This window comes from Bactrocera tryoni, chromosome 2, assembly GCF_016617805.1.
Source record: "Bactrocera tryoni isolate S06 chromosome 2, CSIRO_BtryS06_freeze2, whole genome shotgun sequence".
Classification (NCBI taxonomy): Eukaryota; Metazoa; Arthropoda; class Insecta; order Diptera; family Tephritidae; genus Bactrocera; species Bactrocera tryoni.
Genome location: NC_052500.1, coordinates 70,562,170 through 70,579,681, shown reverse-complemented (window position 1 = coordinate 70,579,681; position 17,512 = coordinate 70,562,170). Strand labels below are relative to the sequence as shown.

General features: G+C 26.9%; 1 protein-coding gene and 1 long non-coding RNA gene across 4 annotated transcripts in view; one reads left to right on the top strand and one right to left on the bottom strand.

The window, feature by feature from the left end:
* The window catches only part of LOC120767559 (scavenger receptor class B member 1), a 69,161-nt gene that overhangs the window by 19,993 nt on the left and 31,656 nt on the right, over positions 1-17,512 (bottom strand). For both annotated transcript variants that reach the window (XM_040093696.1, XM_040093695.1), the window contains exons 2-3: positions 456-547; positions 133-293 (exon numbers count right to left, since the gene is read on the bottom strand). In XM_040093696.1, the coding sequence (XP_039949630.1) occupies positions 133-293; positions 456-547 (253 nt within the window). The remainder of the gene's footprint in view (positions 1-132; positions 294-455; positions 548-17,512) is intronic.
* LOC120767561 lies at positions 7,749-10,806 on the top strand. 2 transcript variants are annotated; one of them, XR_005704703.1, is made up of 4 exons: positions 7,749-7,984; positions 10,024-10,251; positions 10,309-10,441; positions 10,522-10,804. It is a non-coding gene; the product is annotated as an uncharacterized LOC120767561 (long non-coding RNA). The 2 variants fall into 2 exon arrangements; XR_005704704.1 differs by lacking the exon at positions 7,749-7,984 and adding an exon at positions 8,985-9,709 and having other exon boundaries at positions 10,522-10,806.

The following is a 17,512-nucleotide window of genomic DNA, read 5'->3' as shown; positions in this document are numbered from 1 at the left end:
TTAAACTTCAAGATTTTTAACACATTTTTGTTGCTTATTCTTAAAAAAAGAAATGTACGATTTCCAAAGTTACAAAGTCAATTACACATTTTCTATGCTCACTAATAACCTTACACTTCAACTGTCACTTACTTGTAAACATATGGTCCCACTTGTTCCACATTCATTTTTTCGCGTCCTGCCAGAAAAGCCTCTGCATTCGTTATATTAAATAGATAAATCTTTATGTAAAGATCTACCGGTGGCTTGGCCCACAAATTAAAGATCTCGCCATCATCCGACATGGTCAGTTTCTACAAAAAATATTAATTTGAGACAAAAGTTAGTAAATTGGAAATTTTATTTATTAATGTTCGACTGTTGCCATAAAAGTTATTAATTTTAGCCAAAAATCAATAAATTTTAAAATATAATTTATTGAAGCTGCTAAAAGCGAAAATTCTAATAGAACTTACCCATTTGAAGATCAAGTCGTAAGGCTGAAAGATTTTCACCAGCACTGCTGTTGAGATGGCCAGTATGCCAAGGGCGAGTAACAAAAAGGCGCCTGTAAAGTAAGAGAAAAAAAATAGTAATTAAATATTTGATTTACGCATAAGAATGGGGCTGCTAATAAATTACAATAATTATTATAATAAATGTTAAATAGTTAGAATATTAATAATACAAGCGCATGGCAATAATTGAGCATAGTGGCAATGCCACAACAAAATATATGACATTGTATATCAATGACAGTTGTCGGTCTATTGAACCAGCGCATAAATAATAAAATATAATGTACTTAAAGCAAAATATTATAATAACAAAAAAAGTTTAAGAGCGAAAAAAGTAATAAAATATTAAGAATATATGAAATTAGTGTGGCAACAATGGCCATGATTTTTCTTTAATTAAATAATTTGCATATTTTTTACTAACAATTTTAATTATATTTAATATTTATTGTCAACTTAAATCAAGATTTTTTAAAGCGACTGTTTGGTTTTTGAAATGTGGCTTTAAATGCAGATGCATACATATGTACTATATAAGTATTAAAACATAGATAATTAAATCAAAATATATTTTTTAATATTTAATGGCAATTTAAGTTTAGTGTTTTTAATTATTGAAAAAGAAATTTACACATTTTTTTTTGAGGAACATAAAAAAATTTAATTTCAATTTTAAATTTTGACATTAATTTTAATTAAACAAACTTTAAAAATTCAAAAAATAGAAATCAATAAATCCAGCAGTGATTTTGTTGACACTTTTTATAAAAAATAATTTAATTAAAACAAGTTAACCTTAAATTTAATTATAAAAATTAATTAAATTAAAAAAATAATTTTTTTCTGTTTTATTTATTAATTATACATATTTTTATATATTTGAATTGATTTATTTTTTATTTAAAAAATGTTAATTTTAAATTTAATTTTAAAAAACTTTATTTAATTAAAAAAAAAATAATGTTAAAAATATTATATAATTTAAATTTAAAATTTTGGTATCCAATTAAATTAATTTTTAATTTTTTTTTTACTTTTAAAATTATTTTTAAATTTTGTTTTAATTTTTAGAAGTAAATATATATTTTTTATGTAAAAAGTTTTTTTTATTTTATTTCATATTTAAATTTTTTTAGTATTTTTTAATTTTAAGGTTTTTTATAATTTCACAATTTGTTTTAATTTTTAAATGTTTTTCTTATTGTAAATTTTTTTCATATGTACATACATACATACATATGTATATAATGTATGATTTAATTTTTATTACTTCGTAAAATTTTTTTGTGGCATTTATGCCAAAGAATAGCTTAAGAACCAACAGAAACCATTAATAAAATTACGGCTTTTATTGCCATCAAGAATTCCTGGCATAATAACGTTATTCCCCACAAAACTAGTTCCCGTTGAAGAACGATCAATAAAAAAAATAGTAGCAACAAACAAAGCCAAATATGGCGAAATAATCGTGACAATCTCATGTCTTTTGTATAAAAATAGAGTGTCAAGGCCAGTTGCAACGGAAAAAATGGCATAACTGTAGTCTTTGACCGCCGGTGATGAGCACGTGATGGACAATCTAGCTGCTTACTATGCAATTTTCTTAAATATGTGAAAGTAATTGTTGACAAGTGCAAATGTTTACACATAATTGGCAACTATGCTTTAGATGTAATCGCAACGCAAGTCATGTCACGGCATTCCAGACAGCATAATATCAACGTGCATGCATCTATACAATATATACCATATGTATGTAAGAGTATGTACATATATACATATGTATGCATCAACGAGCTCCTGTTGACTCCACAACTTTTGTGTTGGCCCAGCGCCCGCCAGCTGATTAGGCTGTTGCACTGCAGACAACGAGCCATAACTTTTACTTTCACACACACACATAAACATGTGACGGCGTTGTAATCATTAAGTTGCCATAAAAGCGGCAATGCCAATAAGGGATTTAGACAAAGCACTAAAGTACGTAATAAAAAACGCATTTATGTGTAAGTCTGTGTGTGTGTGTGGTAGAAAACAAGTTTCACATCCCTGCCAAGAATATTCTGGATGGCTGACGTACGCAATTGAGGTTGGTCAAGGCAACACGCTAAAATTGCTGTCAAACATTTGCGGCGAGCAGCACATTTGAACCGGTTACATGCCTTTGGCAAGCGTATGAAGGCAACTATATGTGGCTGCTTGTGTGTGTATGTATGTATGTACATATATTGTAAATTTAATAAAAAGCACAGAATTGTTGCGCTTGGTCAGGGTTGCGACAATTGCAGATGCGCATGCGATAGCGCGAGTTGGCGAAGTGCGCAAAGATGAGGAAGAATTAGCAGTGAGAAAAGAAGGCGGGCAGCAATTAAACTTAGAAACTGATATTTATAAATAAATGTATGTATGTACGTTAGAAAACAAAAAGACAAATAAATATTTAAAAAAATATTTATGTACTTAAAATTTAGTTTAAATATACATAACTGGATTTGTATGTGTAACGAGTTATAAGTCATCATATGATGATCAGATGATTATGTAATACAATATAAAATTTTCAAAATTAAAAAAATTTAAAAAGTAAAAAATTAAGATAAAGAAATACTAATATACATACATATGTATATTTTAGAAATATTAAAAAATATTTTCAAAAAAATAGTTAAGTATGTCACGTGCAATGACTCCATATATGATGATCAGCTGATTATGTGATACATTTTCAAATTAAAAAAAAATAATACAAAATTTATTCAAAAAAAATTAATAAAAAATATTTAAAATTAAAATAAAAAATTAAAAAAATAAAACAAAAGATCCAAAAAAATTAAAATAAAAAAGGTAAATTTTATATAACATATGTACATATGTATGTATATTTTAAAAATATAATAAAAAATTATTTTTCAAAAAATAGTAAAATACGTCATAAGCTACATATATGTAAATCATTATATTATAATGAAATGATCATTCGAGTTTTCGAAGTTAAAAAATAAAACAAAAAATTATTTAAAAATTAAAATTGAAAAAATATAAATACATATACATACATATAAAAATTTAAAACATTGTAAAAATTTAAAATTTAAAAAATATTGACCATATTAAATTTTGAAAATTAAAATAAAAATTTAAAACATTGTTAAAAATTTAAAAAATATTGAAAATTTAAATACAAAACTTTAAACATTAAAAAAAAACTAACAACAAAATTAAGGTGAAGAAATAATAATGTAAAAAATTTAAAATTTATAAATTAAAGATTTAAAAAAAAACTAAAATTTTCGAAAATTGGAAATAAAATGTTTATTAAAAAGAAAATAATGTATTAACCGCCTCCTATACTAGATAAAAAATTTTAAAAATTATTGAAATTTTAAAAAAATTATTTTCCAAAAAAAAAAACAAAATATGTCATGAACTTTTCCATCAACGATGGTAATGTAATACAAATTTAAAATTTAAAACAAAAAATTATTAAAAAAATATACCAAAATCAGATTAAAATATGTGGTCAAAAAATTTGGCAAAAATAAAAAAAAAGAAATAAAGATAAAGATAAAGAAAAAACTATAAAAAAATCTATTGGAGAAATTTAAAAAAAATAGTATTTTCAAAAAAGAAAAACAAAAGTTTTAATCATTATACATACATATGATGATTATGTGATCAAAATTATTATCCTCAAAAAATAAATAAAATATGACATGATCTTCATATGATGATTATAAGATCAAATGATCATATGGCACAGTTGAAAAGTTTCGAAAGAAAAAAAAAAATAAAACAAAAAATAAATAATAAAAAAAAAATAAATAAAAATAAAAAACATAGATTTTATTTAAGCTAAACAAAATTAAAAAAAAAAATATTCCAAGAAATTAATATAATAAGGCATGAGTAATCTTCATTTGATGATCATCGAATCACATCATTAGATAATCATATGACACAGCGAAAAATTGTCAATCTTCTTAATTAGAATTTATCGCCTCTCACACTGCTACAAAGTACGCAAATTTACAAAAACAACAATACAAAATGTCTACTTATTCACACAAGCGCCTTTACTTTCACTTACAGCCTGTAGACCTGCGCGCCTAATGGACTTTAAAACTCAAATAGAAGAAACTTAAATATAAATAAAATTAAGTCGAAGCTTACATATACATACGTACCTACGAATATTGACATTTCTGATTAATTTGTTTGCATTGCAACACTTAAAACCCTTAAATACACAAACTAGCGGCTGCCCACAAGCTTGTAAGTTAACGCGATTTTCTACAGTTTGCTTTTAGCATTTTTTTGTTAAAGACACTTGATGAGTTATTTGTGCACACATATAAACACACGCAAAAATTTATAGAATGACTGGAGTGTGAATCACAAATGTAGTAATCAAAGCTTGAAAGAATGTGGCTGGACTTGTTATCGACGCCAGGTTTCATGGCTCAGAGCGTTTGTGGCTTATGCGTTGGGATTTCGAACGCAGCTCATAGATAGCATGGATATCATAGATATAGTATAAGAACCGCAGAGCGCTTTTGAAGTAATAGATGTGATTTATATATATCTATATATATCTTTATCTATACATGTATGTACATATACATACATATGTATTTATGTATGCATATATGCACGTACTCGCGTTTATTCAAGCGCGCTTCTATCACCTTGGCATACGCACTCATATTCGGCATACACTTGATACATCAAATGGTTTATTGTTGTTTTTGTGCTTTAACATTTTTTTGCTTTATGCTTTCTGAAGTACTTTCAGGAAGATTAATATGACTCTTAGCATATTTAGGTGCACACAGCTTGATGACACTATCAATGTGGTGACGGTGTCTGATTCAACCGCACAAGTGCTTACATACCTGTATTTGTATGTATGTATGTATGTACATACATATGTATATGTATTTGGTACACTTTGTACCAACTTACATACATATGCATATATCTCTACGTGCTATATTGCTAATTAGACACTTTATATGCGCAGCGAAGGTGTTGCCAACTCATGCATTTGAACGTGTGGCTCACAAAAATTTTTTTTCTTATTTTTTTATTTAATTTTTTTTAATTTTAATTTTAATTTTTTTTATTTTTTTTATTTATTTATTTTTTTTTTTCTTAAATTTTTAAAAATCCTTTGATTTTATTTCTTGATTTTTTTAATTAAAAAATTTTTTTTTCTTATATTTTTCTATATATTTCCAAGTAATCAGCTGTGTTCGTGCGCTGCTGGCTGTGTAGTGTAAAAAACCCAGTTTTTCTGCCGCGTGCAGCGACGTTAGATGTTTTGGAGACGTTTTATTACTTTATCTGAATTACGATTTTCCGAGCAATTCATTTCTAAATGGCGACGCATGCGCTAATATAAATTTGTAGCTAATGTATGTATGTACATATGTATGTAGTAAGCACACAGTTATGTCGCCGTTTTGCAAATTTCCCCATTTCTGTTGACATGTACTCATTTGCAATTTCTTTCGTGACTTCTTTAAAACAATTTTTTATTCTGCAAAGTCATTGCCGGTGATTTCGGTCACATTTTATCATGCCAACCAACAAAACAGCAGACGCTTGAAAACTGTAGTTTAGAGTTTCATTCTTATTTTAAAAATTTAAGAAAATATGAATTAGAAAAAATTGAAATAATTTTAAATTAAATTAAAAAATTAATTAAAATTAAAATTAATTAAAAAATAATTTAAAATTAAAAAATTAATTAAAATTAAAAATTAATTAAAAAATAAATTAAATTAAATTAATTTTTTTTCTAAAAGCTGATTTAAAAAAACACAAATTAACAAAAAATGCTGGATTAATTTTTTTTTAATTTGTAACGTCATAATTTTATTTTACCTTTACAAAAAAAAATTAAATTTATGTAAATAAGAAAATTAAATTAATTATTTTTTTCTTTGAATAGCTGATTTAAAAAATCTCAAATAACAAAAAATGCCGCATTAACTTTTTTTCATTTTTAGCATATTTACATATATATTTATTTTATCTTTACAAAAAAAATTTAAATCAAAAATTAAAATTAAATTAATTAAAATTAAAATTAATTTAGTTAAAAAAAATTAAAAATTAAATTAATTTTAATTTTCAGATTAGCAAAAACTGCTGGATTAATTTCTTTTTTAACCTTTAACGTAAAAAAATTTAAAAACAATATTTTTCTAACTTTTTTGTTTTATAAAAAATAATTTTTTTTTTGTAATTTTTAGTGCAGCTTTGAAACGTTGTAAAAATAACAAACAAAAATCCATTAAAAATAATATTTTTTATTGAAAACAAAATGTTTTAAAAAATGTAAAGTGCAACTATTTTTATGAAAAAAATCCATAAAATCCCCATAATGACTTATAATTCGTTTTCTAAGCAATTTGGTTTGCTAGACTAGCGTTTGCAAATTTTCGACTTTTATGCGCTGAATTTCACAATTATAGGAAACTTATTGTCTTTAAGGAATTATGCAGAAAGTTTCCACAAACCTTTAAAACTATTCGTGCTAGGCATATGAATGTATGTACATATATATAGCGCATATTGCTCACCGGCAATTTAGCACTACAAAGGAAGAAACCGGCAGTTAACATGTGGTAGGCAAAAAAAAAAATTATAAAAAGTTAAAAAAAAAATCAAGAAAAAATCTCCTGAAATAAGTCGTAAAACTAGCTGATTGGCAAATTTAGAGTTGTCTTTAAGTTCTGGCCATAAATACAAAGAAGCCAGCTGTGCGCAGGCGTGCTGCTTGATGCTACCTAACAACTAGTATGTACATACATACGTATGTTTTTATGTCTACATGTACCATACATGTGTCATGAGTATGCGTGTCATATAGCAGCGCTTCACATTATTTATTGCGTTTTCGCTTATCGATTTGCCACACAAATTTATAGGAAATAAAAATACATGCCAAAACGGCAATTAATTAATCACTTAATTGTTTAATATAAAAAAAATAAATATATAAATATACCATATAAACATATTGTAGATACATCGTACATACATATGTATATATGTATCTTACACGTAAACATATAAGCACTCACAAATAGCTGTACAACAGGTGTGATTGACAATTGCTGTTCACACCATACAGTACTAATCAAAAGTGCTTGACATATGCTACAGTACAATGCGTCACAGAGAAAATATTAATTAGTTTGTTTTGATGTTTGGCTATTATCAAAAAAGTACAAAGTGTATAATAATTTATGCAAGCCACACGCCGCGGCAGTCAATTTGTAGTAAAATCAATAATAAAATATAAAAATTCAATATTGAAAAAAGATTCATATGTAGATATACAGAAAGTACAAAAAACAATAACAAAATCGAAAACCATAATTGACTTGGCTTGCAACTACCAGCAAATTTAGACGCCACAGCGCTTGCCGTGCGCTCCTAACGGAGTCACTCAGCTGTAGTCGTGAACTGGTTATTAAGTGAGTGCGCTAAATATTTAAAAAAATATTAACGTGTAAAAAAATGTGTGTGGGCGTGAAATTCTCACGCCAAACCAGTGTTGTTGTTGTTTTTTTAGTTCGTTTCAGTTTTTTGCTACTCGTGTGGTCCGATGAGTAAACGTTTTTATATGCAAACAATTCGTGTGTTAAAAATACTTGTGCCTATATGGACATTCATAAATTAGTATGCACAAATTTGTAAATACGTACGAATTTGTCAGAAATTTAATTCTTAGCAAAACCATTTTTATTTTTTGGTTGCTTGTTTACCTTTACTTTTTTAGTGTACGAGCTAAAAATATTTTTGTTGGCTAGTGATATTTTTTGCTTGTAAAATTTGTATTCTATTTTTGCAGATATTTTTTTTTTTTAAATATTACAAAGCAATATAAATTTATATTTGGGAATGTAATTGTTTGTTGGTTATTTAAAAATTTTGAGTTATTCAAGACGTGTATGGAACGTAAAAATATTTACAATCAATTAGAACCAACACGCGCCAGCTGGCGAAAGGGTACAGAGTGTACACAAAATAGTAAAAAAAAATAACAAAAAAAAAAAATAATAATGGTTAAGAAAAAATTAATAATTATAATTAAGGTTATTTGAATTATAATTAAGAAACAATTAATAAAAAATATTATTATTAAAAATTAATAATAAACAAAAAAAATTTTAAAAAAATATTTATAAAAATTAATAATTAAAAAATTAACAAAAACAACAAATGAAAAAAATAATAGTAAAAATAAAGAAATTAACCAAAAAATATTAAAATTTAATAATAAAAAAGAATATTAAAAAAAACCATTTAAAATTTTTTAATTAATTAAAAAAATTAACAAACAAAATTTTTAAATTCATTTCCTTTAGCATAATTTAATTATAATTATGACTAACGTGAACTGCATTAAACTAATAAAATGTATGATATAATAAAATATTATTTTTATTAAAATAGTAAACTTGTGAAGCGAAGTTACGGTTAACAATGTGCAAGTTCTAAAGAACATACCCGTTACAAAAATTATAAATATGATGCAGTTTCACACTACCAATAGCGCAATGTTTACATTATTTATTGCCACTGCAGAACTCAACTATGGTAACACACAAATATATCGATAAATCAATGGTGTCATCATTTTGTTTGCATTGTTTACTTTTCAAAAAAGAAAGCTTGGCGAATGTGTGCACAGCCTCTTGACAAATCAAATTGTGTTGTCATGCGGTCAATTATGAAATGCAGACCGCCATACATATGCCATATAATTGGACTATGCGATTTCGTAATAATTGGATAACTTTCACGGCGTGGAAAGAGGCCATGAAACCAAAGCGTGTGACAATGATAAAAAATGTGTTGTTGCACTAACAATGCAAGGGAACAATAAAACATAAAAATCTGCACCAAAAATTAGCATTCAATACCAATTGATAATGCTGGCAATTTATGCCATAAACATAAATACACAACCTAACTGGCTGCCTTTCAAACACATGCCATGGAAAATATTACGGTATAACCAAATCATATGAATTAGCATGCTAATAAAAATGTGAGAAGCTGCGACTGAGTAAAAAAACAAACCTAGACATAACGTGGAAGACGCGCGCCCAACACTAGTCTCGTGTATGCGTGGTTTAACATGTGATCATCACGCTAGTTTTGAGATCCAATGTTGATGCCAAGTTTAACTGCCGGTTAGTGATTTTTTTTGGCAAAACCCCATGTGTTTTATAGACGCTTGAAACGCATTAATTTGAGTTTAAGTCAAGCAGGTGTGTCTGTTAGTGCTGTTTGACGTTTGTTTTTTATGCTTTTTGTGTTTATATTTTTAATTTATTTTATTTTTTTTTATTTTTAATATTTTTAGTTTTTTATTTTATTTATATATTAAATTTTTTATTTCTTTTTTAATTTTATGCGTTAATATCTAGCATATTGCATTTATAAACATTTAATGACTATTTTTTAAGTGACGCTGTTTTATTAATTTTTTGTTTCAATTTAACAGCTGGTGTTTTTGATGATAACTGGTCTTTCTCATGAATATCGGATTGAGTCAGCGAATGTTCGAGACTGCTACGAAAGCGAGTTTAACGCTAAATTAATTGATTTCTGCTTGCTTAGAACTACATATATTACGCCAATATTGGTGGTGGTGTTTTTAGGAATTCGCAATATAATTTATACAAAAAACTGATATTTGACGAAGCAAAAGCTGTTTGTGCTTCATAAATATGTATGATTTGTATGATAAATCTTGGTGTATGTATTGATATGCAAATTTTAAATTTAGGAAATTGCCAATGTCATTCTGGCTTTTCTAATGTGGTCAGCCAATACCGAGAGACATTTTTGCTAAACTTTAACCGGTTGCGCTTAAGCGAAATATGACTGTTTAAAAGTATATATGCACCAATATAAATATGGTAAGTAGATATTAAAACGGCGGCAACGTTTTTCAAGAGTTTTGTGACTTTTTACTAATTGAGTGAATTACTTGTTTCAGGGCATTTGCAAATTATTGATTCGGGATGACTTGAAATATTTGGGATGACTTGGAATTTTTGGCGACTTGTTTCAAAACATACAAATATTTTATTTAGCATTTCTAAAAACAGAAAAAACAAAAAATTTTTGAAAGCTTAAAAGTTGTTTTCTAAGCTATTGACGTCGTTGACTGTAAAATGTTTGTGAAATTAAATTTATCGACGTATTTAAGCACACATTAATGTTTAAAGTGTGCTAATTTATTAAAATATTGTTTTTCTACGTTATTTTGTTTACATTTTAATTGTAACTATTAATTTTGAAAACCGCTTATTAAAAATATTATATATAATTATTACTTTAGTTAAAGTATATATAATTATTTTAATTTGATTTACAAATTAATATATAAATTAATATATAATTAAAGCATATGCAGTTGTATTTTATTAAAGTGAAATGTTAAGTTATTAAAAATATGAACTCTTAATGTTTTATGCCAAAACTATTGGCCAATAGGATTGCAAATAGTATGAAATGCACAAGCTCTACACCAGAAAAAAATCCAATTATTTTCGCATCCTTGCAACCTCCACATGCTTACACTACACTATGTTGTTGAACTTCCCATTTCAAAAAGGGTTTCTATATATAATAAACATTTTCTTATATTCTATAATTCAACATATATTCTTTTGCCATAAAAAGCATGCTAACGCATAATTTAAATATTTAACCAATTAAACACACAGCTGATAATTAGCAAACTCTTGCCACAAAACAGTGTGTGTGCGAAACAAATTAAGTAAAAAATGCAATAAAGTACATGGAAATATTTCTTTTCGCGCCAAAGCAGCTACAAGTTATTGCAGTAACACCTTAAAATGTTTTCTTATATACATACGCGTGCTTAACTTGACAAATATGTTGGCTTTGAAACTGTTAATATATGCATATAAAGTTATAAATTAATTTAATATGTTATTAATGCTCCTTACAGGGCTTTGACCGAATATTTGTGGGCTAAAGCAAACGCAAGCACGTTTCTATGGAGTAAATTTTGAGCGTGTCCGCCTGTATACAAGCACATAGTTGCTTATTAATTATTATTTACAACTACAAAACTGTATTTGTTTAAGGAATATGATAATTTGATTAATAATATTTTTACAAATCATTTATTTAACAATTCTTTGTACACCAAATAAATAAGCGTCAAACATTCTCGCACAGCTGACTGTTATCGACTATCGATATTACTCTGTGCATACGATCGCTGTAAACAAATTGCATTTTAAAATTATTTGCGCATGAATGAAGTGTTTTTCGTTATTTTCTAAATCAAATTCAAATTTATGAAATGTGTTTGTCTAAATTTAATGTAATTTGTGCTAAACTACCAAATTGTTTGGTGTAAATAACGCTATTGCCAACAAATTGCAACTGATTGCCAAAAAATAAATAGTATTCGGTAATATTAAAAAAAATCCACAAATTTCAAAACTTATACAATGTACATATGTACAAAAACAAAATGTGCAAGCTGTTTGGCCGGCACAATATAACAATTTGTAATTTTACTAATTTTATGTTATTTCACAAATTTTCTACGCCAAACTACATGTTCTTACGAACAATTGCATAGTAAAAATTTGTCATGTCAGCGCATATCTGCTTATTGCTAATGTTAAAAAGCCAACAACAAACACTTAATCTATAGGTAGTTGCTGTGGCTTTTGTAATCAAGCTGATTACCACGCGTTTTCGTATGTGGTGAAGTAAATTGACGAGTTGCCTGCTGTCGATCAGCGGCTGTAACATTTTTGATGAATTCTCTTGTATAATCTGTGCATGTTTCTTTTATTGGAAAAAGGTACATTAGTGGCAAAAGTGTGCAATAAGGTGTCTTTAACACATTTGCCGGCACAAAGCAGCGCCGGGGCAGTGGTTTGTGCTTTCTGCAAACCAGCAACAATGCTAAAATCCAGCAAAGACGCGATAATATTGTAATAGCGGCGGCGGCTATTGGGCAATTTCAGGCGGCAATTTGAAAGTCATTTACGTTGCAATACAAATCAATAGTTGCAGAAATGTGCATACATACATTTTAAAAATGTGTAAATTTGTAAGTAAATTCGACGTGCGTTTGCTGAAGTTTGAATTTGTAAAAAATGTAATGTTTTTCTTGCTAATTTAAAATTTCTGTTAAACGAAGAACTGTCGCTTTTTGTTTTGCAATATTGCTTATGACTAATATTATTATTATTTTTTTTGGTTTTACCAAATCCATTTTTGTATTAAATTCGTGTTAAAAATACATCACATAAAAAATTTTTAATTCAAACAGAAAAATTTTAATTAGAATTCATTAGCGCTAAAATTTTTTATTGATTATTCGCTATTTCTTCCTTGTCAGTTCTGTTCTTCAACATAAATCAATTCTGTATACGAAAAGCAATTAATTGCTTTATTAGATAAATGGACGCACGTGCTCAAATTGTTGAATAAAAATTTAGCATAAATTTATCGATAAATTGCAGCCGGCTAAACAGCAGGACAAAAGGCAAATTTAGACATGTCAAAAGCAGAAAATAAATAAATAAAAGCGATATAGAAAAATAATAAATAGATAAGAAAATAAAAAACTACCAAAAATAATAAAAAAGTAATAAAAAGAAATTTAAAAAAAAAATAAAAAAATAAAAAACAAAAATTAAATAAAAATTTAAAAATATGTTGAATGGAGAGTTTTGCCTTGAATGCAGGATTTAAACGGGATTATTGTTCTAATATGAGAAAAATTAATAGCTGTTGCCTTTACAAATACTCTCCTCAAATTCAGCATGCACAAAAAAGGTGTAAATGGCCAGAAAATAGCAAACATCAATAAATAAATGTAGAATCTATGAAGATGAGCTTGCTAAAAAAACGAGTTTGAGTTTAAGTTTAAGTAGTATTGTTGCGGAAAGTGCAAAGTTCAAATTCTATGCATTTGAATAAGAAAGAAAATGGGAAGCGTGAAAGTAATAATGGTAAAAATATAAAAACTGAAACAAAAAGAATTAAAAACAAATAAATGAAACAAAATAAATAAAACAAAAAAAATCACAAAAAAATACAAAAATAATTTAAAGAAAAAAGAACTGCATACTAAAAGTAAAAGTATATAAAATCAGACGGACGGAAACGGGAATTTCGATGAATCTGCAAAATTTGTGCAAGGCACTTGTCGCCACAAGACTAGCTATAAAGATACGTAACTGGAAAACATATAATAGGTATATAACAAAAGTTCAAAATGCTGCTAACCGGACGCAAATACGAGGTATTATACGATAAATACACACATACTATATGTATGTATATAACCATCATCATCAGTTAAGTGATCAGCTATTGAATAAACATGAACAAAAAACACATGCTTTGAGCCGCTGCTTTTTAAAGTGAACTTAACCTGTTCAAATGGTTCGTCATTATTTGGCACTGCCGATATCGACGAAAAAACGGTAAAGCAGATATGCAAATTTTGTATGCTAGGGCAAAATAGATGCATACAAGCATAGATTATACCGAAAAATGTTAAGGTTAGGAAGCCCGCTTTGTCGCATGCTAACAAAAATTGCAAGAAGTGCGCACAGTAAAAATCAAAGTTCGAGAATTTTCGCATGGTTCAGGGTTAATGTATGCAAAAGAAGTTATCAAATAATGCAATTTATGCAAATCCACAGCGTATCTAAAAATATAATAAAATTTAGCAGCCATAAATTATTTAATAGGAAAAGAGATAAAACGTCAAAAAACAGCTGATATGCATTTTGTTAATATTTATACTTGTGCACACTAGTCATTTTAATATTGGTGGACAATTCGCGCTATTAGACAAAATATTGTAGCTGCTGGCTCCAACGCAAACGTTGTTTTGTTTATAAAAACGAAAACAAGCGTGCAGCAAAGAAAAGCAAATATAGCCGCAAAACATTGACCTAGACCCAATTGCCGGTGTCGCATTGCTGGAACTGGTGTAAACGCCTAGTCAGTGAAGGTCTACTTACATATGGAGCACTCGAAAAATGTAAACAAAATAAAATGCGTGCAATTATTACTGAAAAGCAATAAATTAAAATTTAAGTACGAGTTCATTGCACTCGGCAAAAACTGTCCGCACACATGCGCAGAGCACGCTCAAGTGTCAGTGAAGTGCAAGTAAGTTGCGTACATAGCAGTAGGCCTAAGCTACGTGGATATTTGTTGTTGTATGACTGTGCTTCGACGACCTGTTTTGATTATAAACTATTTACCTACACTTGTGTGCGAATAATTGCAGTCACTCCTTGCATACAGTGGTTGGCAAATGAAAAGAGACATGTTTTTTGGGGATATCAAAACCATAATACTTTATTCATATTAATTATTAAAAAAAAAAATGATTTTGGGGTTATGTAGCAAATCAGTATACACACCTCAACTAAAAAGTAAAAATCTAGCTTTAGATAATTTAGCGGAAAAGTAGTAAAAAACAAAAATTAATCTCGAGCATATAAAAATAGCATATGAAACAGTGATTTTGCAATTAAATCCAGATATTAGCGATAAAAATAAAAATAAATTAAATTTTTTAATATTTTTTTTGTTGTTTCTTATACATTGAAAGTCTAAAAATCATTAACATTGAAGAAAATAACAGTACTATAACATTAACACTTGTTTCTGTTCACCTATTCACCACTGTATGCAATTATGCATGCCATTGCACGCGATTATGTGTTTTGTATATCGATAACAAAGTCAAATACACAAATACAGTAACTGGCTGGCAGCTGCTTTGTGTGTATCCCTGAACTTGACCACGAAATAAGCTGGAGGACGGGTTGAAAAGCAACAGTTAATAAAAGAAAAAAACGAATGCTATGGACATAATGAAAATAAACTCAGAGGTAAAATTTTGACTTGGCATGCGAAGGTGTGGAAAATATAAAAAATGTAATAAATTACGGTAAAAAAGGAAAAGATATTAAAAAAGAAGAAAAAATCATTTCACTCCAGAATGAAAAAGTTCGCGTTTTTTAAGATAAAATTATTTTATATGCTTCAAATAAAATTAATTAAAATATTAAATCAATTTAATTTAATAATAATAATTACAAAAATTATATTATAGCGCGCATTTTTTAAATTATTATAATTAAAAATTGATTATTTGATTTTTTAATTAAAAAATTAATACATTGATTAATTGATTAAATTTTTTGTTTCAATTTAATTAGTTGATTAATTATTAATTTTTTTTTCAATTTAAATATTAATCAGAAATAAACAATCAATTAAATTAAATAATATTAATGATTTTTAATTGAATTAATTTTAAAAATTGTGTGTATTTTTTTTTTTTTTAAATTAATTTCATTGAAATTTTAGTTTTAATAATTTACTAAATTAAAAAATAATTATATTAAAATTTTAATACTAATAATATGCAAAATTAATAAAAAATATTATTTAATTAAAATTTTTAATTTTAATAATTTACAAAATAAAAAAACTAATTTAATTAGAATTTTAATTTTAATAATTTACAAAATTAAAAAAAAAATAATTTAATTAGAATTTTAATTTTAATAATTTACAAAATTACAAAAAAAATTTAATTAAAATATTTATTTACTACAATTTGTCTTCAGTTAATTAGTTTTATTTGATTTAAATCGTCTTTTTTCTAATAAAAATAAAAAAAATATAATAACTGCAAAATTTGTTAATTTACACTATAAAATACAAAAATAGATTCAGATAATTGAAAATAAAATAAAATTTGAGTTTCATTGCCGCTGAACGCACACATTTTGCAACCTTATCTGTCATTTTTTAGTGTTCAAATAATTTATTTTATATATAAATATGTAATTTGAAAACGAATTTCGCAAATATTTATATAACAAAATAAGCGTGTCTTTGCAGATTGGCATGCAGCACTCAATGAAATAGAAATCTAAAATAAACGCGCCAAATTTATTATGCAAATCAGTGTTAGCCATACATTATATTATATTACATATGTATGTAGATATAATATAATTTACCACATTTATGCATGTATGTAACTTGCTGCCGCCACTCAGCGACCACTTGATTTTTTTTTTAAATCGCAAGCCAAGCAAGAAATTCGCAAATTTTACTAAATGCTCGTCACTTAGCTGGTACGCCATGGCGGATGCTTGCTTGGTCAGTCAGTTTGTCGGGCATTTTGTGTTTTTGTTTTTTTGGTTTTTTGTATGTTTGTGGCAACACTGTTTGCTTGACGCAAACTACGAAAATTTTCAAGTACGCGCATGCATTTCAATATACACAACTTTTTCAAGTTAAACTCTTCGCAAGTAGTAGTGATTTGGGCGCATTTTTAGCTTGTCTTTACTGCACCGTTAGCACTTTTCAAGCAACTGCAGTTATGTTTGTTTTTTCACAACTTTAAGCTGCAATGTGGTTAGTTGCTTTTAGTTAACGTGCGTTCACTGAACGTTGTTATAAAAGAAATTTATAAAAAACTAAAAAAAAAAAAATATAAAAAAATATGAAAAACTAAAGAAATATAAAAAAATAACAATAAAGTGAAGCACATCTAAAATAAAAGCTTCAACATGTTCTTGACTTTGCAATGCCGTCTTGTAGATAAATTTGTCGCTCAGCGCAATGCGCACTGGCGGCTTTTCTTGTTTGAAGGCAAGTGTTTTTTTACATAGTTATCTTTTGTTGCGTTGCATTTTGTTGAAATAATTCAAACTTCTGCATCAGTTGAGACTGTAAAATTCATAATTTAAGTTATCTTGTTTATTTTTATTTTTTTTTACCCTTTCAATGTTTTTTGCTTTTACTTTCTTAATGTTTTTTGTATTGCTTGTTTTCTTTCTTCTAGGTTTTAGTGATAGAAGCGATTTATATTTTGATTTTTAGTTTCATTTACTAATTTTTTTATTTATTTTTTTTCTTTAATATTTACTGTAATATTTCAATTA